Here is a 25,447-nt window from a genome sequence, read left to right as displayed (position 1 = left end):
ATAAATCATACAAATAAACACTAAATATTAATATATTTTGGCAATCATCCCAGAAAAGGCCAAAATTAGTTTGATGAAAATGTTTGCCAACACTTTAGGTTCAGGCACAGATGACGATGATGATGACGACGATGATGAGGACACCCCAAAGAAGAAAACAAAGAAAAAGACAACAAAGGACAGCTCTCAATCTGCAAGTTCTGCCAAAGACAAGACATCCAAATCTAAAGGTATGGCAAGAAGCAGGAAAACAGTTTTCCAAAGGCATTAGCAGTGTGATCAAAACAAGGGTTATAAAACCAGACTAACGTTGTTAAGAGGATTAGATGATTTTATTGTGTAATGGTGAGTGAGTGGAAACACTGACTTGGTAGGAGAGGCAACAAAGCACAACAGTTATGTGAGTAACTTGCCCGTAAGGGATTACTGTGGAAAATGTAATTAAAACTGGTGCAATCCTGACAATGTTCTTGTTTAATGCCACTTAACACTTACAATTAAAAAATGGAAGTCGTCAACCCAGGACTGTTTGGCCTCATTCCTCTGAGGCTGTAAGTTTTACTTTGCAGGAGGTCTGGAAACACTGTTTTTCTTTTTCCAAACAATAGAGCAAGTTTTCTATTGGAATAACTCTAAATAGAAAACACCGATTAGCCAACAAGCCTGCTAACTAATTAGCCATAGTAACAAAAAGATTGAATGATGACACATGAAGCCTTGAGTAAATTTCCAGCTTGAAAAACTGAAATTAAAGAGAGATAAGAGGGCATCTTTCCAGGCTATGGCATCCACCACTTTAGTTTCACTTGGAGAGGATTTTAAAAGATGACTGGAAGTTTTGGTACAAATACTGTTTCTTAGGTCCCAGTACATTTTTTGAGACCTTAACTTTTTAGCCATCGTAGCATCATGTCTGTAAGAACTGCAGTGGTGGGCTGTCGGTCTGTTGCTCCACCGCTTTGGTCCAGACTGAAATATCTCAACACCTATTGACTCTGGTGATTCCCTGGCTTTTCCTCCGACGCCAACCTCATGTTGGCATTTGTGGTATTGAATGGATCACCGTGAAATTTGGTACAGTCGTGCCCCCCTCAGGATGAACTGATATCACTCTGGTGATCCCTTAACTTTTCATCTCGAGCCATTCTCAGGCCAAAAATTTGATTTCTGCAATACTTTGGTTTATAGCCAAATAATTAGCAAATGTCAGCATGCTAGCACACTAAAATAAGACGGCGAAGATGGTAAACATTCTACCAGATGGACAACTTGTTTCTTTGGGAATAACAATAAGATTCTGAAACAGCTGCCGCTCAAGACTTTTACAGTGTGCAGTTACAACTTTGACATGAGCTAAAGTCAAGTGAGTCCCGGTACAGAGATAGACACTTGAATCTGAGCTATTTATCTCCTCACTACTGATTTTCTGTGAGATATAGCCCAGACTGTTGGTTGGATCATCTCCAGAGCTCTTGCCTCTGAGCTTAACTTAACCTCCCTCCGCCTCTGATCAGCCGTCAGTCATTTCAGAAATATCTGCACAAACGTGTGCTTGTGGCTCCCTGAGGGGAAGCCAGGTGCTCTGTTTGTGGTAACCATGGAAATAGAATAAATTATGTCAGTAGCCTACTTTATGCTCTGAGCTATGGCAATATACTTATATAACTACTGTGGAAAGCTTTCCATGCTGTACTATATCAGAAAAATATCAGTGTTTATATATTTCTGAATTAACAACTTTATTTTTATTTCAATTCAGATGTAGAATCATACATTATACAGTAAGATTCGGTTTCAGGAAGACTCCAGTTCTCTCTTCATCTATAAAAGCTTGATTGTAAAAGTTTGAGTCCAATGTTCAGCTCTAACTGTGTATGACCAAGAACAAACAAACACAATAGGCGAAGGGATTGCAAGTGTGTTTGGATTTGGACATCCCCCACTACTTTCATCAGGCAGTCGAAAGTATATCACATTGCAATGTTGCTCCAGAACCACCATCATGAAAGGGTTAACTCTTTAATTCATGAACATTTCACACTTATAGTTTGCAGTTTAAGATTTTTTTAAAACTTTTTTTTGTGTGCAAATTATGCATAAAGGATTGCACCTTTGGCCCCATCGAACTGATATGATAAAGCACAAAATCCTTTCTGAAATAGATATAATCAATATTTTTATAATAACAATGAACTACTTTCACTTGTGTGTGAAATAGAGTCACTTATAGTGAAAAACTGACAGAAAATTATCATCCAACTCGTTTTTGGACGCAGCAAACTGCTGTTTAAAGATAATAAGCCTTAAAAAAAAAAAACTAAACCAAAAAAAAAAAAAATCTCACTGTACACTACTTGTCCATCACCAAATGGCAGAGCATTTGGCAGCTAAAGAGCCAGATATTTCCCTCAGGATGTGGTGGAGACTATAACAGAGCTTAAAGGAGAGTGAATATTGGACTTAGGTTCATCCGAAGGACAGAAACACAACTACAAATCAAAGACAACTGCTGACTGTTTAAAGAGGCAGCAGTTTGATGACAAAGGGTATGGTGAGAGAATGGCACACGCTATAACTAGTTGGGAGTTTGCCTCACCAGTCAAATATTTACCAGCACTAGACCTATTTTGAGGAAGTATTACATGCTAAAGTGCTTACCTCAGGAGAATTTAACCACACTCTTGCAATATCTTAAGTTCGTCAATGCCAAAAATATACAGGCAGCACGGACTGCTTGAGGAGTAATTAGCCATCATGTAGAGATGTGAGAGCATATTGGGACAGATTCAATATCATGGAACAAGTTTTAAGAGAGAGAGTTGACAGTAATCGAGGTTTTGAGGGCACAAGACTTGTGCCACTTGATCTGAGTGGGGAACTTGGCATCCTGCTCCTTGACATCTTCCAAGTTAGGCACTTTCAGTTTTGGCATGGATGCCTTACATATGACGTCCAACTGAGAGCAGAGAAAATATAAGAAATGTCAGTCTTCCTCCCAGTGTGCTTCATTAGCTTTTGCCTTGAACTACAACACTTTAACTGTAAAAGATATGACCCTAACCTAATAGCCGGATACGGGCGAGTCCCGGTGAAGCCCAAATCCCTCTCACAATCTCAAGTGCTCAGAATCTGACGAAACTGCTGGGAGAAACAGTGAGAGCAGATTTCAAACCGAGCACACATAAAATCAGGATTGCATGATACGAATTTGTTGCGCTCTTTACAATCTGTCACGGTCTCAAATCTTTGCTTGCTGATTAATTACAGTTTAAATTGGTTTGGCTCTCACTCCACTTCTCCCCAAGTCCACTGACTAATTTAGTGCCTGAAGGAGGGAGATTTACATTATCACTTGATTCTGCAGTTTGGTATCGTTTCAAGAATGGATAACACTTTTCAGATTTTACTTGTTTCTCATTTCTCAGAAGACAAAAATTCTGATGGAAAAGAAAAAAAGTCCAAGTCAAAGGAGAAGGAGAAGAAAAAGGAGCCAGCTTCAATGTTCCAGATAAATGGAGAAAAAGACTCAAAAAGCAAGAAGAAAGGTGATTACATCTTGATAAACCGTCACAACTCAAAACTTTATGGTTTGGCCTTTTGTAAGCCCCCTTTACTGAATTTGAGACCATGCATCATAGCTGACTTTTACAGTACAGCTTGAACCTTGATGCTGAAATGATAAAATGTGGACTTTATTTCAACAACAGCCCAAGTACCCTAGTTACAATTCATACAAACGTGTGAGCTTTACTTGAAAATCTTTATACCTGTTCCTTGAGCAGCTGCCAAATCAGAGAGTGACGAAAGTGAAGAAGAGACAAAGTCGACCAAATCGAAGAAGAAATCCACCGCTGGCTCTGCGTCCATGTTCCAAGCATCAGGAGACAAGGACAAAGACAAGAAGACAAAGAAGAAAGGCAAGTTCACCAGTACCTTATTCCTCTGCTAGAGTCACTGGCGGGCATATAACATGTCATCTGTTGTGTTCCAGGAAAGGCAGAAGAGAGTGACAATTCTGACTCTGAAAAAGAAGAAAAGTCAAAGAAGAAAAAGGGCAAAGGGAAGAAGAAAAAGGTATGTCAAAATCACACAGTACACCCACAAAACAAAACCATTTAGTCACTTCACGCCATGTTATACAGCCAAGCGAACTAATTTTAATTCTATTGCAAATGAACCATGCAGCAAACATTAGGGGTTTTAATCAGAGCGTACCTATTTATGCTTCTTGATCAGGAGAGATCTCCATCACCTGAGATTGAGTTCGACAACTTGGAGAAGTTTGTGATGCAGCCGGCCACGCAGGGAGTGACCATCAAATGCAGAGTGACTCGGGACCAGAGAGGGATGGATAAGAGCCTCTACCCTCTGTATTACCTTCATCTAGACAATGAAAAAAAGGTCGGGGATTTATCTCTACCGGAATTTGACAGTTTATAATGTTAATAGATATGTATAATGAGCAGTTCTCATGTAAGAACACGTAGCCAGATTTACACCAAAACAAGTTCCAAACCACTAAACAAGATACAACAGCATTCATGTCAGTAGTTATAATAACTTAATTATTTGATTTAGTGCGGGTTTAGGGATGTGTGTATGTTAGATTGCTCTCTTTCTTTTATTCTAAAAGGACTGCTTGCCTTTGTCTTGTTTTTTCTTTGTAGACATTCCTGTTGGCTGGGAGGAAAAGAAAGAAAAGCACAACTTCAAATTACCTCATCTCAATTGATGCCACAGATTTATCAAGAGGTGGAGAGAATTTTGTTGGAAAGCTGAGGTACACTGCACTTCAAAAATCAATTCATTCATTCAAAAGCAGCACAGAACATATGTAATACCAGCTCTATTTTTCCTCATTCGTTTGCTGTCAGTTTTTAATTCAAAAAATTCTTTTATACATCGCCCAGGTCAAATTTAATGGGGACTAAGTTCACCGTATTTGACAATGCTCTGAATCCAGAAAGAGCTCTTCCAGACATGTCAAATGCACGGCAGGAGTTAGCAGGCATCATCTATGTAAGTTGTTTTACAGCTCGCTGTTCATTGTCTACAGTGCTTTTCATGAGTGCCGTTTTCGGGTACGTTTGGTTTTTAAAATAAAAGCGGAAAATGTGAAAATTCAGATTTGACTTATTTCTGTCATCAGGAAACAAATGTCTTAGGAATGAAAGGGCCCAGAAGGATGACAGTCATCATTCCAGGGATGAACAAGGACAACGAGCGACTACCACTCCGACCAAGAAATGTAAGATCATTTTTTTGTTTTGTTTTTGTTTCTGTTGTTTCATTTCACTTGTATTTGTATTTACTTTTATTGTATTGTTTTATTTGCATTGCCTTTAGTAGAACATTAAGACAAAATAAATGTCGAGTAATAGAAGAGACCAGGACACCAGGGGCAATATATATGTTCTTACATAATAAGGCTTTGGTTTACTGTATGTTAAGGGTTTCTTTTACAGGGAAAACAAGTATATAAATACACACACAAGCATCCAGAACATAATTCCAAAAGTCTGTCTTCCTCTTTTCTCAGATATACCTGATAATCAAAACATGAAATTACAAGACCCACCTTGGTCACACTATATAGTTAACAAAGAGAGGAATAAAATGGAGTAAAGTGAAATAGAATGAAGAGAACAAACCCTTTTTAGCTGAGAAAGTGCATTTCATCGGGGAGTTTCACAAAGGCACCTCCAACTGAGGATATTGTGAGTTGTTGATTCCTGCGTGTGAGACCATCAGATGACTCAGTAGCAAGATCAGGACTCCCAGAATCCCCTGCTTTTCACAGCGTCAACAAATAATATGCATACAGCCCACAGCTTTATTTAAGGAATGCTGTGCGTTTATTATGAGAGCAACACAAGGCCAATGTGTAAAATCATGTTACTCTTTGCTGGTGTTCAGCGACTTGTGTTTTGCCAATTCTTCACAGGAATGTGACGGCTTGTTGATAAGACACCAGAATAGAAGGATGGAAAATCTGATCGAGCTTCACAACAAGACGCCAGTGTGGAACGAAGAAACAGCGTCTCATGTGCTCAACTTCAACGGCAGGGTCACCCAGGCCTCCATCAAGAACTTCCAGATAGTCCATAACAAAGACTGTGAGTACGGCTTATCTGTCTGTGTGTCTGTCTATCTACAGCCCGTTTCACATATGCACCTTGTTGTGTAAATGTGATGTTAATTTTACATGTTGGTCTTACTGTATGTGTGAACAATGTAAAAGTCAATACAGCAGTCTTACTAGTTCAGATCTAGTGGTAAGATTTCCACTTTCCTGACACGATACAAGTCCGAATCAAATGCTGTCAAATTAATGTAACTGCCACAGCGGCACAAGGTAAGATATGCTCAAAGAATACAAAATAACTTCAGAGAAGTTATAAATTATAAAGTTATAATAAAGTTATAATAAGTTTAGTAAACTATGAAATACTGCGAATGAGCTCATTTTATGTTGTTAGGCCGATTCCTCTCATCACATCAGTCTGTAAAAATCAATTTCCACCTTCTGGTGTGGGGCAACCAAAATACAGCCACAATAATAATTAGACCGGCTGTCTCTCCCTCCTTATATTTTCAACATTCATCCATGCCAACATCACGTCTTATCATTCTACGGTGTGCTTGTGCACCGTATGGACATTATAAAATAAGCAGCAGAATTCTATGAATGATGGTCTTTAATTTACAATTCATATGGTAAAACTTTTTTTTTTTAATCCATCAGGGATCCAGCCTATGAGAGAACAGAAAACTCTTCTTCTCTCTTATCATTTTACTTTTCAAATCACCACTATTTTCCAGCAGCGATATCAGTGCCTCTCTCAAACCGTATCGCAGGAGCACTTAGCTCTGTCGGTAGATGTCCTGTCACGTCTGAATAAAATCATTTCTGTAAAAGTCACCTGGGACATGTCTGGATGCCAAAAAGTCATCACTCAAACAGATGATGAAGCCCACCATGTGATATAAAGTGTAAGTTGTATATACCAGGGCTTTCGGTCCATCTAACAGTTCCTTGCCTTTTCCAGTGGACTACATTGTGATGCAGTTTGGACGGATAGCGGATGACATTTTCACACTGGACTTCAACTACCCCCTGTGTGCCGTGCAGGCCTTTGCCATCGCGCTCTCCAGCTTCGACGGCAAAATTGCCTGTGAATAACAGACAGATGCCCCGGGTAGCCTACGTACGCTGAGATCAGTATGGAACACGCCCACGCTAACATCAGACCAACCCATGTCTTTGGACTTGCCTTCAACACTTCCTGCAATAGGCGCCAATAACGAATGTTGAATCCCTGAACGTGGCAATGCCTGCTGCTGCGCTGTCGCCTTCATGGGCGTGTGATTCCCCACAGGAGGAAGAAGCAAAACTAGTCTCGTATTGTCGTCTGATCATGCAAGGGGATGGCACTCGAAAGTCCTGATTTCTGTCTTGGTAATTCATTGGAAACATCTGGATTTCTGTGAATTAAACAAAGACTGACACCGCTTCAAAGAACCCCAGTGACCGGAGGGTTATGACTTTTTTTTGAGGGGATGATGGTACACCTCGATGATGAAGGTGTTTAAAGATCACTAACATCATTGAAAGATGTTAAACTGTGTCATGTTTTGGCTTTATTGTGCAGTATTGTATTGTATTGTATTGTATTGCTGTATTAGTCATGATGAGAATATCTAGTTTCTTTAAGGCAAAAATCCAATTTTAATTCAAAGAGTTACACTTTGTGAGATATCAACTATCTGCTCAAGTGACACTTGTGTATCTATCAGGTTACACTGATAGCATTAAAAGAATAAAATCACTTTTATTTGAATCCTATTAAATGTCATAACAGCGGTCTTACACAACAGACTGTCCATATTTTAGTGACTTCGAAACATCGATTCCAGGTGTCAGGTACTACGTAGAAGTGTCGCACTTTGGAATAGGAGTGTATGTAGTTCTTGCCATTTAGTGTTAACGTACCATGTTTTGACAAAATATTCAACCAAATGTAGTTCACCACTCTGGAGGTTTCTCTGTCCATTTCTGATGATTTGGTCTGATTTGAGCTAACTTAGGTTTTTATATTTATGTGTTTTTTGGTTCCAGTATTTTGTAAAATTCATTTATTTTTCTGAACACTGCCTTTGTTGCATTTCAAGGCTTATTGTAATAATGTTATTTAATAAAGCATGTGAATTAAATTTCCTTTAAATCAGCATTTATTGTATAAATGCATTTATCTGCAAAACCTTTCATCGTTTCTCACTTATTAACTGTTCAGTGTCTGTGGCACAAAATGCTTAAATACTACAATATCATAATAGAATTGAATGGATTTTGGCATCCAAGTGGTTAAGACGCATACCATATAACCACAACGTTTGATTCCAGCCGGGGACATTTGTTATATGTCACCGTCCTCTCTCTGTCTCCATCTCTCCCCCTGCGAGTTCTGCTTGTATATCAGCTATCACTGTCAAATAAAGACAAAAAAAGCCAAAAAATAACCTCAAGAAAATGAAATTCATGGATTTTGCAGACAGTCACACGGTCCCCCCCCCGATCCCTCTTTAAAGTACCTCACTGGTGATTTTTATAGAATATGTTTTTGACATTATCATCCGCAATAAACAGGCAGCTGGCAGACAATCAGAAAGACTCCTGCCACGCGCAGGTTTTGAGAGACACCCGCACTTTTCTCCAAGTGGCTGCCTTTTTCCGTCGAGAGAAGCCTCACTCGGGATGAAAAACCAGTTTGAGCCGAGGGCATTGAGAGCAAGTGAGAGGTGTGTATTCTGCCTGAACCTGCTCAGGCAGTTGTCCAAACTCGTAGATTAAATGAAGCCCGAAGCTGGCAGCTCTTCTGGACAGATGCTGTAAAGTCGGTTCTTCTTCCCCCATTGACTTTCTCTGTTACGTGATTTCCAGCTAAGCAACTGCCAAGAATACTGTTGTCATTCTTAAATGCTAATACAAGTAGTGTTATTTATTTTTCACACATTTTCTGTGTATACAGTAGCCCTGCTTTTGTGTGTGTCAGTGCTGGATAAATCCAAATTGTTGAAATGTTGCAACCATGTTGCTGACCAACAGAAGGAGCTGTTGCTGGAGGGTAGTGTGTTCACAGCCTAAGTTTACTTTACAGAGATGCACACATTTTCAATAGCTGAAAAGATTTTTTTTTTTTTTCTTTTGGACAATAAATTACCCCCCCTAAGAATGAAAAACGCAGGATTAGGTTGAACTATTTGGGGTTTTTTGTAAACTTTGGGAGCTTTTGGATTTAAAATAAAGCTCCGTGGGCTTGAACAAAGTTGGCTGCATGAACACCAGGCATTGTTTTATACAATCTTAAATTACCCACATATTGCATTGTTCAAAATCCACGCTACATCACGTTTTCCCACAATACCTTCGATTTGTAATAAGTGCCAGGCAGAAGAGACCTCTCTTACTCATAGTTCCCTGCTCTGCTCTAAGAAGTAGCATCTTTGATAACATGTCAGGCCAACCAGGAGTTACTATACCAAAGATTATCTTAGCCCAGTCCACAGACATAGATATTTTACATATTGCTTTGTCATATTTCTGCCAAAAAAATAATCAAATAAATAAAGTTGGGAAGAGTAGGGAGGAACCTACGTGGCTTGTAGATCCCCACGGAGAATACAGTACCTACAGAATGACCAGATTGAAAGGTTTGCACGCATATGGTAGCCACCGATTGGATAACTGGGTTTGATGTTTTGCTTTACAGTTGGGCCAAGTCCGTAGGTGGAGGATTAGAGGAGAGGGAGCACAGATATGGACGTTAATGTTAGATTTGCATCCCATTTATTTCTTATGGACTATCTGGCCCATGTCATCCTATAATAACTATCTTTTATTTATAAATAAATAAAACGTAGTTATTATATATTTTTTGGGAAAAAAAAACCCCCCCAGAACTTTTCCATATGCTCTATATGATCTCTGCTGCCATGCGGTGTCTCTCTGTGGTGTTGGAAGTGAAGCGTGCCACTCTCTCTCTCGAGATACCTCGCCTCGTGTACCACGTGGAAACGTCAGTGGCAGTCAAGTAAAACGCACCTCGAGTCAAGCGTCGGCGTTTCGACGCCGCTCTAAGGTATTAGCCGTGGCCTATTCTGTCCCCCCCCCCATTAGACTTTATGGGGGGGGGGGGCACATTGGTGTTTGCGCACGTCGCCAGAGACTGCTTCTTTTTAGAGCAGGAATCTGCAGTCTCGGTTGAGGCTTTTGGGGGTGGGGGGGTGGGGGGGGGCGGAGCCTGCAGTGAAGTCACTGCCCCCCAAGCTTGTTGATTGACGCGCAACAATGGCTCCTCCTTGAAAGTCCTTTTTTTTTTTTTTTTTTTTTTTTCCTCCCCCTTCGTTTTCCAGTGTAGTGCGTTGATTTCATACCAAAGTCATACTTAACATTCCTCTTATACTGTCAAACCTCTGAGAAATATTACGGAAAACAACAAGGCGCCAAAATATAACAAAGTTACTGAATTGACCAGCTGCTTCCATTGACCAGAGGAAGGTGACTGCCAAAATAAAAAGGTAAGTTCTCCGCAAATGTTCCCTCTATCTGTTTAGAGCCTTTTTTCTGGGGAGTTTTTTCACGCCGCTTGTCTCGGTGAAGTTTTCAGATCATTGTCATTTTTTACATTTTTCCGTGGAGCTCCCTGCGTTGGGAGGGAAGAAAACATTTCCAGATTGATAGTCTATTGTGTTTGACTTTCCCAGTGTGCGGGGATATCTTTTGACAGGCTCTGTACAATCACATTTTCGACCGGTAGCCCTGCTCATTGAAACATACTTATTGCAGGAAAAACCAAACCAAAACAAAACAAAACAAACAAAAAAAAAGAGCTCCTCTTTTGACAGCCGAGAAGTGGGCCAAAATGTGTGTTTTCTGTCTCGCACAGTTCGTATTCCTGGAGCCAACACTTCCAGCCTCGTTCCTCAAGAGGAACCCAACAGTTCTATACCTACAGGCAGAGAGAGAGAGAGAGAGAGAAACCAAACGCTTTGGAGGAATACACAACTTCAGTCTGGTCTGGATCTCGGCATCCCAAAGGTAAGACGAGTTCTTGATTTGTCAGCACAGTCGAATGAAGGCAGGAGCCCCCCCGTGCTCGTCCGCCAGCAGACGGGAATATTAGGCATCGAAACACAAAGTGGTTCACTCGTTTAAAACAAGAAAGTAAAAAAAACAACAACCCAAAACCTTTGAAATAATCGGTTTAAGCGGAGACAGAGAGTTGCAGCCACTTTTCTCTTTAGCTTTTGTCTGGCAACGTTGAGATTTAAATGAACAAGTGAATGGTAAACTACCATTGTCACATCCTTTAGTTTTCGTTTAAAGGCAGACACGGGTCAAACGTTTAAACAATGTTTATCAAGATGCATAAAAAAAAAAAACCCAAATCCTAATTTTATCACTAATTGAGTTGCAGTTTTGGATTAGAACTTTTTCACCCATCTGGAACTACACCGTTATTTTTAAACAGACTTTATTTATGAATACACAAGCAGAGGTGTAGAACAACATACAGTGAAAAAAAAAAAAAAAGGTTAGACCATAGAATACCAGCAGATTTGCAATTATACAAACAAATGACAGATATGAGATAAAGCCAGGGTGCAGGCTTCACGGGATTTTACCAACCTGCAGCTACACTTTTGCACACTAAAAACTATTTGTTACATCATAGCTATTAAGCCAGGAGGTTTTATTTAGAAATACCAGCCCCCCTGCATTAGTTTACTGGCTGATCAAAATGGAAATGGAAAAATGCAAAACCTACTACCTTTGGTCAGTTTAGATGAAATTCTGGTCCTATATGAAATACGGGAGAGACTTAAGGCCCGACAGAAAAACTCAATTTATGTGAATAGAAGGGTGCTTGTATGAGAGCCCGCCGCAAAACTATCGCTCCAGGGAATAGTGACATCATTTCCTATGTGTTGATTTATAATATCCAATTTTTTTTCCTTTCTAATAACTTTAACTTGGCATTTCATTGACATAACAATTCATTACTGGATAATACCTTGTCATTATTTAAATTTAAATAAATATTCATGATTTAATAAGCTATAGTTTCTTTTTTCTCTCTCTCTCTCTGTTTTTCCTTCTTTCGTGCCAACAGACAGGGCATGTGATGATACTCTGCAAAGTCCCACTAAGTACATAATTCATAGGTGAGGATTTGAGATGCATGGATATGTATGAGAGCTAATTGTGTAATTATGTGAGTGCCACCTAAGGCTCCACCTAAGGCTCCACCTGTTCTCAGTCTGTGCTGTTAGCCCAGACTCGGGCAACACTTTTTTATTTATTTATTTTTTTTTTAAATTTTGACAGAGCCAAATCTTTGAGCTGATTATATAATTAAAAAACGAACATGTTGGCACCTCCTTCATCCTATACGTTTGCAGTCATGTTAGCTTGCCAAGTCAAAACCACTGCCAGTCAACAGGCTTGACAAAACAACAGAATGCAGTCTGTCAGGTTAGTAGCAGCAAGCAGAATAAGATGTTAACTTTGCTGTCTGCCTGTTGCCGTGTGTTTTTCCTGCAGCAACATTCCCTGAAGTTTTATAATGTTAATATTTCCTCGATATATACTTGACATATTTTTAAATGTTTTCACCGAGTTTTGTAGGCAAACAAAGCTTTACAGCAGGGGAGCAGATTTTACTGCGCCTTCTTTTATCCGTAGGGCTGTAATTTAAATACGGCAGGGTTTTTTGGGGAGGTCTTTAAAGCCCGTTTGAGCCACAATCTGTTGACGCAACCAGGGTAAAGAGGATGAACAGATATCTTCGGGCAGGTATTTATCCCAATTGGTCATATTAGGTCATAGTTGAGAGGTTAAAGTCTACAGTTTGAGCCCCTCTTAAGAGCTAATTTATATTAACATGTGGAAATGATGTTCTGAAATGAAACAACCAACAAGTACAACCAAACAATGTGTCCTTGGTAAATGAGACACGCCAAGAAGCCTAATAATAGATTTCAATGCTGATGGGTAAATCTGGAAAGGATTAAGCATTCTGTTGCTCCGACAGATTCCCCTTCATTGTTTTTATGCAGCATGAATGCATCAGGCCTCCCAATGTACAATGTGGTCTTCTTTTTTTTCCCCCTTGAACGTATTTTATGTTTCTCAGCCGTTGTGGATTTAACATGTACACTCTGTACTCGTGTGAAAGTTTACTGCGAGGGGAACGTTTTTCAGCTTCACCCATGTCGTGGAGGTCGATGAGATTACTTGGGGTAGTATCTCCTTAAAGTGATCATTTTCTGTCTTTTGACTCCCCAGCTGTGTTCCTTCAGGCCATTTATCAGAGGGAAGAGTTAATGAGCATGTTTTCTCTTCATGAGGGTGAAATAAAACTGTAATCCTCCGATGTTTTTGTAAAGCATATGTTTAATCAGAAACTGTAGAGAGACTGTAGGTATTTCAGATAACTTGCGGTGTTCTGCTGATTCCAGAGCTGAGGTGCATCCTTTCTTTGCGCCTCAGAGTGTTTACTTTGGATGCATGTCTGTTGAGTGTTTGTCACCGGCAGCTTCGCCTGTTTGTGTTAAACCCACAGAAGAAAGGCTAATGAGCTTTTGCCCATTTGTGCAGACCCTGGTCGCTTTTTAGCACCATCCCCAGAAGTGCTCGTCCAAATGGTGGACACTTACCCCTCTGTCAACCCAGATCTGAACAAATACCTCTTATGTCTGCATGGTGAGCACACAGAAGGCCTCAGGGAAAAGCCTGCAGCTCTCAGCAGCAGCAGGGCATTAATGACAGTCTGGCATACAATATGCAGTTTGACCCTAACTAGCAGTGGTTGGGTTAAAGAGTGTAGTTGTGTTGATGAAGAGCATATTGGGCTTTGAGCTATTTATTACGGTGAACCAACCAGTGAAGCAAAGGCATAATTTCAAGAGTTGCATGCTCCAACATCGACTGAAAGTAGTCAAATGTGTTTTTTAAATATACACCAGTTACTTCATTCTCAAAGTCCCCAGCAACACAATTTATCAACACTGTATTCACGTTAATGCACTGCACATGTTTACATATCCTCCAAACCATGAGGTTTTAACAGATAAGCTTTCTGGCCTCCTGTTCAGACCACTCAGGGGAGGAGCCGGGGAGTGGCCTAGAACAGTGTAGTCTTTGTGTCATTTGTCCCCAAGTTGCTAAACGTTTCAGTTGTTCTTTCTCTGGCAACCAACTGTTACGAGTGATGTGCCACATAGATGTACTCTAAAGAAATGTCTGCGAGGGTGCCGCATGTGTGCCAGTGTCTCCGGCACCTTCGGCCTCCATCGTGGATAGCAGGAGACGCACTCCTGCACCGGGCCCGTCTGGTGTTTCAGAGACGCGTGCGCGTGTGGCCTGTGTGTCGCACTGGAGCTCCGGTGACCCAAGGGCACTCATGTGAAACCCCCTTAATCCCTCTGCTCAGAGTGTTTTGGGTTGGGGGATGATCTCCTTCTCCAGCACAGAGTTATTTGCTTTAGTTGTTCGTAATATAAAACAACACAGGTGTCTGAGTGATTTTGAGCAAGACCAGACCTTTATGAGTATATGTACATGCTTTAAATGTGCAACAGTGCAACTAGTTATGTTTCTGGCTCAGTTTCTTATGTCTAATCATAGTTTTTCCTTGTGAAAATCCCCTATATATGGCCCTGATCAAAGCCATGGCTGCTTTTAATGCCATGTTCCACAATTTATACGGGCAGATGGGTTATTGGCTGGTACATTCTGCTGCAAAGTAATGCATGTCTTAAAGGTTTCACAGATTATGGCTTCAAACCGCTCCCCTCACCACAAAATGACCAATTCAGGCTAGAATGGCTTCTCTGCTACGTTCCCTGGAAAATTTCCGATTAAAATGCTGATTCAGGCAAGCACTCTGGCGCATTCGTCCCGCTTTGTGTCAGTCTTTCCCTCTTCAACTGGATTAAGTCTTAATTCTCTGAAAGTGTGACAATTGAAGGTGGACCACATAGCCCTTGGCCTCCAGTGTTAAAATAGAACAATGAATGAATGAATCTGGCCTTATGTTCATGCTCTGGCTCGACGTGTGATACTCATTTATCTGCCTGAGTCTCACAGTGACTCATCTAGGAAACCAGTAACCTCTTCTTACCTCAGAGTGAGCTTTTGCCTGTTTCCACACTGTGTGATTTGTCTACTTAAAAACAACAAATATGAGCAGCTTGTGGTGATTTTTTTATTGTGTAAATGTTTGAACAATGTTTGTCAGAGTCTTCCAGATCAGATCATTTCTACAAAGAAAGTGCGGCTGTTCATTTGTTGCATGCAAGACATTACTCTGAGCATTATTATTTTTCTTGGGCAGCTGGTATCAAACTGCAAATGTTTGGCTTGACGAGGGGTGCATGTGGCATGTGTGTGCGTGTGTGTGTGTGCGTGTGTGTGTGTGGGTGTGTGTGTTTGTCTCAACTTTTCCCTCTGCCTCTCTTTCTGCCTCTTGCCGTGTGAGCTGCTGGCTGTCCAGCCCTCCTCTCACTCTCAGCTCTGATTGTTTCCTGAGCTCCGTGCCAGATAGGAAGTAGGAGGAAGTTATTGGAGGAGCTGGAGAGAATTTATTAGGGCCAAACACAGACACAGGAGGGAGAGGGGAGGGTTGTGACTCAGATTTTTTGGAGATGGGGCTCGTTGCTTTCGTGAATCTGAGGAAAGCAGTGGTGTCGGCAGCAAACATGGGGCAGACAGGCGGACACTCAAGCCAACTCGTCACCTTCAATTTACCCCCTAAATTAAGGAACAATACCAGTGTTTAACTTGTGCATTTGCTGTAAATGCAACTGTAAGCGTTTCTGTGTGTCAGGAGGAATCAAGCAACGTTTCCAATTCTTGTCAGAGAGCAGCTTTCCTGGCCTGGAACCTGAAATGTTTTCTTTATCTGTAATCCGACCTTAGAGAGCAGCTGCTCCTTCTGCCGCCAAGTCCTGTTGTTTCCCCTGTCAAGTGTGTGTTTGTGTGGCTGTTGGTGTGTGTGTGTGTGGAGGGGGTCTCAGTGTGACAGTGAACGCTTACTCGACATCTGTGAGCGCCCTTCAACCTTATCAAGACGTGTGGTTTTCGTGCGGCGGACTTTTAGGCTGCGGATTTGTTACTGTGTATAAATGTTAAGTTGGGTGGAGGTGTGTTTAACTCTGAGCTGAGCAGGGGGGCTTTTGGCTGCCAGCGGGGGTCTGTCCTGTGGCCAACAAGTGTCCCAACTCTAGCAGCAACTTAACAAAGGGCTGCATTTTTAAAGACCGGAATAAATTTGTAGTGTATTGGTTAGCAAACAGATGGAGGCATATACATTCTGCCAGTGGGTATTCATGACACATGCAAACACAACAGGCTTGATGGATCCGCAGTAGAAGAGACAGATTTAATGGAAATCTGTTAACAATCTGCTTTGGGACATGAATCAGTGGCATTGAGTCATGGTGATGGGGGTGTACAGAGCTGTGGATAGAAGAGGGAAGATGATTTGCATATAGTGTTTGTGTGTGGTATGACCAAAAATTAACATTTACCTTGATAACAAGAAATAATATATTTTTTTTAAAAAGTCTAAATCAAAGTCAGTAACAGAAATGTCTTGTTTTTACGAAACCTTTTAATCTTTATCCTAAAGCTGCTGTAATCAGTATGCTTATGTTAACGACTTAGGAGATCACTATGTATAATGTTAAAGGGGGTGCTTGCAGCGATGAACTCAGAGAATAATCTCCTGACTAATCACCCCTCAGCTGTTTTAGCTTCTTTCAGATCATCGCTTTGGTTTTAAAGCCTGCAACTTCCCTGTTTGGTTGTCAGTCTGAATCTTCTCGTCAGCATTGTTTTCAGCAAAAAGCTCCCGTAAACCCACCGTGCGCCACCTGCTCAGCACCAAACGGAAGACAGACGAAGTTGGCGACTGGCATAGTGGAGCATAGTGGAGCATCTAGCGGCTAAAGGGCCAGATATTTCCCTCTGAAGTTCTGAGGGACCAAAACTGAGCTGAAAGGAGAGTGAATGATAGTCTTACATTCATTGGTTTGCCAAAAACATGACTCAAAATGAAAACTAATATTGTGCCATGTCTGGTGGACGTGTAAAGCCACTGTTTGCTGACATGTTTGTCGTATCTACTTGATGAGGTGATAATATGTCAGTGCTGTGTTTACAGCTTGTTGCACTGTCCTCAAGTGGCCAAAAAAACTATTAACGCTTATTTTTCTTCAGTTTTTCTATTTTCTTTTATTGTACTGACACTGGAACCAAAACAAATTCTCCGTATGTATTTACTTAGTGAATAAAATTTGTTAGATACGTCTGATTCTGATGTATTAAAAAAGGGTACCAGTTTGAAAGGTACCACCGGGGCTCCAAGACACATACAAGTCTACATTAAATGACCCCTCCATAAAATATTATATATATATATCATATTTCCGGGGGGTTGCATGCTGCTTTGTTTTGAAGTGATGTAGAACTAGGAGAAGATGCTAGATTACAACCGGGTGGACTGTTTTTGAAAGTACCTGGAGGAAATATGTCGTAAATATACCTAATTTTTATATCACTGTTTGGTTTATGGCTGAGCTCAAAGTGTATCTCTGTTCATCCTGAATCCAACGGACCAGGTCCATTAAGATGGCGGACTCTTTAGTTGTTTCCATTTGATGATTCTGGTCCCGCAGTGCAAATCGAAACTGGATGATTTCTGCACCGACCTTTTGTGTCTGAACTGGCCTGAGAAAATGCACATATTCGTTTGTTTTGTTGTTGTCTGGTATTTACAGCAGTTTTATTGGGGAACATCAAAAAGGTTGTGTTTTTATGCATCTAGCTCAGGCTGTCCAGACATCATTGAAATAAAAGTTTCCCTGACTGTTGTATTACTTACGAGGAGGATCCAGTTTGTGTTGAAATTCAGTTGCTTTGAGAAACTGCTGAAGTTGGGAAACACAAACACTTAAGGGTCTTTATAATCATACAAATAATGAGCGTGTATGTAAAATTAACAGCCACAGCAAAAGCAAAAAAAACAAAACAAAACTTTGAACTTACAAGTCAGCTACTGTACACACAATGTACCTAACTGCTGTTTTTGGTAATGATACTATTGTCCTAGCTCAATGGGCTCGCATGGCTCTCATGGTGGGCCGTTTCAATCTATTTCTGTGATCCATCCTGTTTGGTCTTAAATGTTGGTAGGTTCCACAAGTGTCTCTTTCCCACCAGTCGACTGGAGAGGAGATGTTGCCATCAGGCCATAAAAATCAGAGACATGACAGAGTCATTTTGACTCAAGGTCTTGCCTCACTGTAGCCTTTGAATTCCACTGCGTAAGTACAAATCCATCTGGTTGGTCCATCTGAGAGCACCAAGATGATCTCATGTTAAGTGGAAGATAAAATTGAGGAATAAAAAGTCACAATGTAAAAAAAAAAAAGTTGTTATTTCTGCCTTTTCTGAATGTTATTGTGCGAACTGCTGAATGTCAGGGCATCCATTTATTACTGAAACACACAGACTCCGTTTGTTTTCCTGCCTGTAGGTGTTTGTAAGGGGTTTCATACTTTCTGTGGCACACTTAAACAAATGTCCGTGATAAAAACGTCTGCGACGGATCCCCTTTCCCGATTTAAGCTATACCGAAAGCTTTCCTCTGTGCGACCCAGCATCCTGAGAGTGACTCAGTAGAATTACTGGAATTCATCGGGACATTTCACCGCACACAATACAGTCTAGAGGAAAAAAAGGGAAACGCAGTGTGGGTGCCAATAAACTCTGGTCGGTTTCATAGATGGAGCCGGAGCAGAGATAAGCCGATTGCTGAAAACAGACTGCAATGTGATCGCTCCATTCAGGGCTGGGAAAATGGGAAGAGGGATTTTAGTGCATGAATGGTGCCGTTTGAATGAACATGCGGGTGCATAGCTTCGTGGCGTTATTTACATTCCTGCTGCACATTGGAATTCTGTAGCATGTTGGTCTCAGAGCCCAATGGCCCGAATCCCAGTAGGTGGGAGGAGAGGTGTATCCTTGATTTTTGTGTTAAATGTGAGAGCATCGGTCATTCTATCAACATCTGTAATAAACCCTGCCATCTGGCCTGAACGGGTCCCACGCACAGGTTTGTGCGTGAGACCATGGCAGCAGCTAATGATTAATGTCATTATCCATGAATCAGCATATTATTTTTTCACTAATGATTACTTGTTTGGTTTGTAAAATATCAGAAAATACTGAAAAATGATTATCAAAGTTTCCTAAAGGCCAAGCTTTGTCATCAAATGTCCTCTTTTGTTTGACCAGCAGCCTAAAACCTAAAGATATTCAATTTATTATGACATAAAACAACAGATCCTAACAGAAGCTGGAACTGGGGATTGCTTGGAATATGACTTAAATGATCAATCAATAATCAAAATAGTTTCAGATTAATTTTCTGTTGATTGTCTAGTCAGTTAATTGAATAATTGTCACAGCCTACATGGGAGTGTTTGTCCTTTAAGTTATCTGTAACTGTTTTCATGTATTGTATGTGTTCATGTGTGCAACTTCTTGTACCTACAGTTTATTTTGTTGTGTGACTCATTACTATGTTATGGAGTTTCTTGCCCACACCTGGCTCAAAGGGACATTACAGTGCACCCACGTTCCAAAGCAGATTGTTAGCAGCTGGCTTAATATAATCAATATGTTAATGACTACAGCCTTTCTTTTCAAATCACTCGCTGGCAGTAGATAATGTTGGAAACTGAATCCCAAAAGTCTTCCTCTTGAATCCATTTATTGGAACTTTCTACGACTGTCAAACTAGCTATAAAACTGTCGCTGTGACTTTATGTACAACTCACTTTTATCATGAAGTCATGACTGTTGTCTTGATTTAAATCCTGTGACTCGACCAGAGGATGTATTGAAAAAAGGCTCCACTGACAATGCCCTCCCTCTAGTCTGAGCTCTGAGCGTCACGAAGCGCGAGCGTGTTCACTGCTGATGTTGCATTCCAGCTGGAACAATCCCACTGTTTTCCAGACCCCAAAGTGGACGCCTAAATTGGACAACACCCCCCCACCCCAATACCCCCCAACCCTCCTCCCCCATACACACCCACTTTCCCCCTCTGCTCTCCGGCCAACCAACCAACCCACCCACCACCCACTCCTCCCATACACACATCCCCTGGTCTCCTGTCCTTATTTGGGTAGAGACGTTCTGAGCGCTGGGCGGAGGGGGGGGGGGGCGTTGGGTTGACACAAGGGAGGCAGGAGGAGAAACAGTGAGCACTCGCAGCCCTTTCTTAATAAGGACATGTCTGGAATTCAGGCCCCTCTCTCGGTGAAGAGCCTCTCTTTCGTAGCACCTCACTTGAACACACTCTTGGGAGCACTCCGAGCTCCATCGAGGTCGTCAGATCTGCGTGTTACACTGAGCACCGTGTCCTGCTCTTCACAGTTCGCAGTGCGAAGGAGGTTTGCAGTGTTTCCTCTACTATAATTGGAAATAAACAATCGAGTGGCTGCACTTCCCTCACTGTCTCACTGTAGCACCGGTCTTTGATTATTACCCCCGCTTTACCGAGGCCGTTGCCCCACAGCACCTGTGCATTCATTAATGAAATACTTTGGGCTGCCTTAAAGAGATTCTCACATCAGACCACACAAACAGCATCTTAAGGCTGAGACAGAAATGAGTTTTTAAAGGTTACATGTCAATGGTGTTGATGTCAATGGCTCTTTGTGCCTACAGTGATGTCTGGTTTCAATTTGTACCGACGCACAGGCTGCTGACAGCAAGACAATGAAATAAACGAAATCATTACAGCTAATGTCATGACAGGATGCCATAAATGGATAGATAGCTATTTGGCAATGTATAATATGTGGCTTCTGTTTAAATTCTTTGGCAGTTTTTAAATTTAATTAAATTCCATATAGGGCAGCAACTAATGATTATTTTCATTATGACAGAATTATTTTCCTTGATTAATTGTTATGCCGGTAAATTGTCTGAGGTTACTCAATAATGCCCATCACAGTTTTCCTTAATCAACATATTAGGTACATATTTAAATTTTGCTATTAATCAGTTGATCGACAGAAAATTAATTTCAAGCTATTTTGATGATCGAATAATCGTTTTAGTCATTTGTCAAGCAGAAATGACTATTGACAATGACAATGACAATGTTTGCTGTTTCCAGTTTCTCAAATGTGAACATTTGTTGCTTTTCTTTGTCATGCATGACAGTAAACTGAGTATCTTTGGGTCTTTGACTGGGGGTTGAATAAAACACGACTTTTGAAGACATCATCTTGGGCTGTAGACAGCATTTTTCACAATGCTCTCACATTTTATAGACAAAAAGATTAATCGATAAAAGAAATTGGCAGATTACTCGAAGATTCAAATAATCGCTAGAGACGGACCTACTTTAGACAACTTCTCTGTTTAACAGTCCAGTCCAAATCACAAAGATATTCAGTTTACTATAATACAAGACAAAGAAAATCAGAAAATCCTAACATTTTAGACGCTGGAACCAGAGAACCCATTTCTTTGTGGTTTTTGCCATTGTCTTTTGGATGCTGACTTTTATAAAATATCATGCATTTATTCACAGACTGGCAGGAAAGAATATGATTAAACTAACCCAAACTCTGGTCATATGTAGTTAGCGGTCATTGGTGGGGATCCAGCCGTGTGATCTGTGGGGACTGCGATGGATCACTTGGGCTGCTGATGTGTGCTCAGTTTCAGTGTTGAGTTTTAACATTGTGACCGTCTTCCAAAGGGTCCCCCAAAACCAATATCATCTCAGCTAAAATTAGCAACTTGACTTATGGATATTTGTCAAACTCTGGTTTTGGATGCTGTGACCTCGATAAATGTCATGTTGGATGTTAGGTGTGGTAGAATATCACTGCAGGAACAGTATAACTGGTTTTACTCGTCTCGGGTGGGGAGGGAAAGGAAACGTCATTGATACTCCACCTCTGCTTTTTAACCTTGGAGGCTTTGGTGTAACTGCAGCAATTGTAAAACATGTACCTTTCTAAATACTGAGACAAAAACAGAGAAGAAGACACTAAAGGAGATTTCTGGGCTGTTATGAATTGCCATATTTTATTTTATTTAAATTTTGTATTTTATATTACAGTACACTTTCTTTCCAATCATGAAATATATCCAGACAAAATAACATAACTTCATGGCCACACAGTTTCGGTGTAATTACACTATGAAGCATCACACAAGTGAGGATTGAAACTTAATTTCTTGGTTGATTTTTATGTTGTAAGAACCACAGTGTTAATATTTTCTGACTCTCTACCTGTGCAAAAACCTCCTGAAAGGGATCATATATGATTTCCTAATGGAAAAAAAAAAGAAACATCTGAAAACAAATCATCTATAATACTTTTTAGCACTTTATCAAATAACCTCTAAATGTTCGTATGATTTGATCATTGCATTTTTCCCACAGGAACACTTATTTTGGCACTGTCTGTATTTATCCCTTAAATGTTATTTTTGTCAGCATCTGCAGAAAAGCTAAAGCAGAAACACAAGCATCCTTGGAGGATCATGGTTACCTCATAGACTTCCATTTCAGAAACAATACATTGCTGAAAAGGCAGCTTGAAAAATACTTAACATCTTTGCTTGCAGTCAGCCATAAGCCAACCACATTGGGACACAGTTCCCAGACCACAAGAATTCTTTGAGGCCAGTGCTGATTAGTGAGGTCTTTAAACTTCGTTTTATGGAATATCTTGAATTCATTTGGCCATTTCAGAGAGATGAAATTGGGGAAATTATAGTAATAATTACAGTTAACATTGTTTATTCATACTAATTTAATCGCTGCAATGAAGAACTTGTCAAAGGAAGCCAAAACTGTGACCTATAGATGAATGACCTTCCTTATTCAACTTGAATATTCATTATGCTTTACATGAACTCAGACAGTTCTTGTCCTTCTTTGCAGCTACCCAAATAATTCAATTTATGTAGTTTTCCGAATAAAAAACAGCAGATAAACTTGGCAGGGATGAAGTTAACACTGTATTTAGCTGTTAATTAGATTGTAGAGATAATTAAATTGAATTTTATCAAGTCCCTGCTCTATGTTCTGTTGTATTTTATTGATCTTGCACTATATCGTAAACCCGTAAACCGTGCTGACCTCGTTGCCTGCAGGTTAGCGCAGTTCAGTGTGTTAAGATGTCTGCAACGCAGCCATGGATGTATTCTGAGAACACTGGTCAAGGATTCATGAAACTTGCTCAAACAGCACGAACATCAAAAGGGTTTTCAAGCTTCCTCGTTCTTTCCCAACTGGCCTTTTGCCACCTAAAATGAAGTTCAAAAAAGTTATAATGTTGATAAAACAAACAATGGGCTTGTAATTAAACGTTAGGCCAATCAAAGAGTCATTTTTCACTGTGTATGACGTATTTTGTTCATAGTTTACTGTTAGTTGTAATTGATTTATCTGCAAGATGGAATCATATGACCTGCAGTTCCAGCTGTGGCCACATGGACAAAATTGATACAAGCAGTATAAGCTGGTATTTTGGATAATGTGGAAACAAAACATATATGGAATTCAGTGCATCAAGAATGGTTCCTGCTAAAAATAATCTGCCCGATGGTTATTATTTTCCCATTGGATAAGCAATATATGCTTTTAAGGATAAGGCTGGTGATATTCTTTTTTTTGTTAGTCAACAAATTTCATGAAAAGACCAAAAGCCGCCTCTCAGTACTTTTCTGATTTTCACGCCCTGTCTGTGGCTCTCAGGCCCAAGCCCATTGGTTCCTGCTGAAGACATATATCCCTAAATAGGGGTCAAAAATATATAAGTTATTTCCTAAAACAGCTGGGCACTAGTTTTTAGAAAAAGTTACTCAAACGGGAGTAAATAATGAATTTGTTGGGGACTATATACAGATGTGAGTTTAGTGCTGTTTGGCGTTAACAGCATCAGGATGATGTTTGTGGCAGTGAGTGACTCAAAGTAACTGCAGTGCCCATGTTCATCACCATGAAGTTTGTGGCTCATTGATGTGTATTTAATAGTTTTTGGACACAATGGAGGAAGAGGTCAGGCAAATAAATAAATAAATATAAAAATACCCCCAGATATTCTTTAACTTGCTGTCTGGGTAAATAAGGCTGACCTTCTTGTGTTTAAAACTGTTATGATGAAGACTCACTAAAGTCTAATCATTACTGAATAAAATATTTATTGATCCTAATTAAATTGTATATTGTTTTCCACAGATCTCCTACAGATCCTTTGATATTCGGGCTCGGGGTCGGGCCCAGGGGGAGCCGCCACCATTGCGTCCAACGAGTGGAGCGCCAACGGTAGCCCAGAAGATGGGCTGGACGGGGAAAACGAGGACAAGACCATGGACGGGGATGCCGAGGGCGTGTGGAGCCCGGATATCGAGCAGAGCTTCCAGGAGGCCCTTGCCATCTACCCTCCCTGTGGCAGGAGGAAAATCATCCTGTCAGATGAGGGAAAGATGTATGGTGAGTACACTGACAGCCAGAGAAACAAAAGAACAACAATTACATGGAAATCGGCTCTGTAATGAATGCACAAAAATGAGAAAACCATTCATTCCTCAGAGATTTGTGGCTGAAAGAAAAAAAAACATCCACCATAGTGCCCCAAAGAGAAATGAGAAAAATACTTTTCTTCCTCTTGTGCTCTCATTTCACATCTTCAACACAGAGGTGAATGTTTTCTTTCCACACAGAAATCTCTTTAACAAGTCTGTACCTGTTGTGCTGTGACCCAGGGGCAGGTTCTTCCAGTTGCACCAGCACTCTCCGAGCCGGTTATTGCTGTCTTGAGAGCATCTCAGCTCCTCTCCCCTTGATTTACACCTGTCTCTTTCCTCAGAGTGTTTTTCTTTACAGCCTCTTTTCTATGCCTACTGTTTTATGGCTTTTTCTCTTCCTCACTAAGTTTTCACTCGCAAAACCTGCTCTTTGTTTTTATCACTGAACGTCACGCGCTTGTTTCTCCCCACACTGCTATCGCTGGGACTGGTTGGAGCTGGTTTCCTGGAGAAATGTTGCGTTTGATGCAGGATGGCTCAGTTAAATTAGCAATAATTAGCACAGCGTGAATCAAGACGCAGGAACAAAAACATCACATTGGCATGCTGTTCTGTTCGAAGATTTTGAACATCCATATGGTTTCAGAATAGTTACGCTGTTTCCTGCAGCGTGTTCATTAAATTGCAGGTGTTGAGCCCTTAATGTCCTGAAAAACTCCAGATGGATTTATTGGCAAGTCTGTTGGTGGAATCACTGACATCCAGGTGTAGGAAATTGAACACATTTGTCTTTCATTATTTTGATCCCACTTT

General features: G+C 40.6%; 2 protein-coding genes across 7 annotated transcripts in view; both read left to right on the top strand.

The window, feature by feature from the left end:
• Positions 1 to 112: 112 nt before the first annotated feature.
• LOC120783106 (tubby-related protein 1-like) lies at positions 113 to 8,104 on the top strand. The gene is made up of 10 exons (XM_040115841.1): positions 113 to 230; positions 3,426 to 3,545; positions 3,783 to 3,917; positions 3,992 to 4,074; positions 4,237 to 4,401; positions 4,668 to 4,780; positions 4,911 to 5,019; positions 5,150 to 5,248; positions 5,945 to 6,116; positions 7,050 to 8,104. The coding sequence occupies exons 2-10, from the start codon at positions 3,500 to 3,502 to the stop codon at positions 7,181 to 7,183; spliced, it is 1,056 nt and encodes a 351-aa protein (XP_039971775.1). The 5' UTR covers positions 113 to 230; positions 3,426 to 3,499; the 3' UTR covers positions 7,184 to 8,104.
• Positions 8,105 to 10,418: 2,314 nt separating this feature from the next.
• Positions 10,419 to 25,447, top strand: part of tead3b (TEA domain family member 3 b) — a 29,509-nt gene continuing 14,480 nt past the window's right edge. For 5 of the 6 annotated variants that reach the window (XM_040159773.1, XM_040159771.1, XM_040159772.1 and 2 more), the window contains exons 1-3: positions 10,419 to 10,578; positions 10,947 to 11,098; positions 24,345 to 24,599. In XM_040159773.1, the coding sequence (XP_040015707.1) occupies positions 24,476 to 24,599 (124 nt within the window). In that variant the 5' untranslated portion in view covers positions 10,419 to 10,578; positions 10,947 to 11,098; positions 24,345 to 24,475. Of the gene's footprint in view, positions 10,579 to 10,946; positions 11,099 to 24,344; positions 24,600 to 25,447 lie in introns of those variants that run through there. The other variant, XM_040159774.1, reaches the window with a different exon arrangement.

The sequence above is a fragment of the Xiphias gladius genome, chromosome 21 (assembly GCF_016859285.1).
Source record: "Xiphias gladius isolate SHS-SW01 ecotype Sanya breed wild chromosome 21, ASM1685928v1, whole genome shotgun sequence".
Lineage (NCBI taxonomy): Eukaryota > Metazoa > Chordata > Actinopteri > Istiophoriformes > Xiphiidae > Xiphias > Xiphias gladius.
Note: the sequence above shows the minus strand (reverse complement) of the source record. Positions and strands in the feature narration are given on the sequence as shown.

Bases quoted from the DNA above. Each gene is read 5' to 3' on its own strand.
- LOC120783106 (XM_040115841.1), top strand. From the start codon at position 3,500: ATGTTCCAGATAAATGGAGAAAAAGACTCAAAAAGCAAGAAGAAAG. The intron at 3,546-3,782 runs GTGATTACATCT...TTCCTTGAGCAG, and splicing joins CTCAAAAAGCAAGAAGAAAG to CTGCCAAATCAGAGAGTGAC. The intron at 3,918-3,991 runs GCAAGTTCACCA...GTTGTGTTCCAG, and splicing joins CAAGAAGACAAAGAAGAAAG to GAAAGGCAGAAGAGAGTGAC.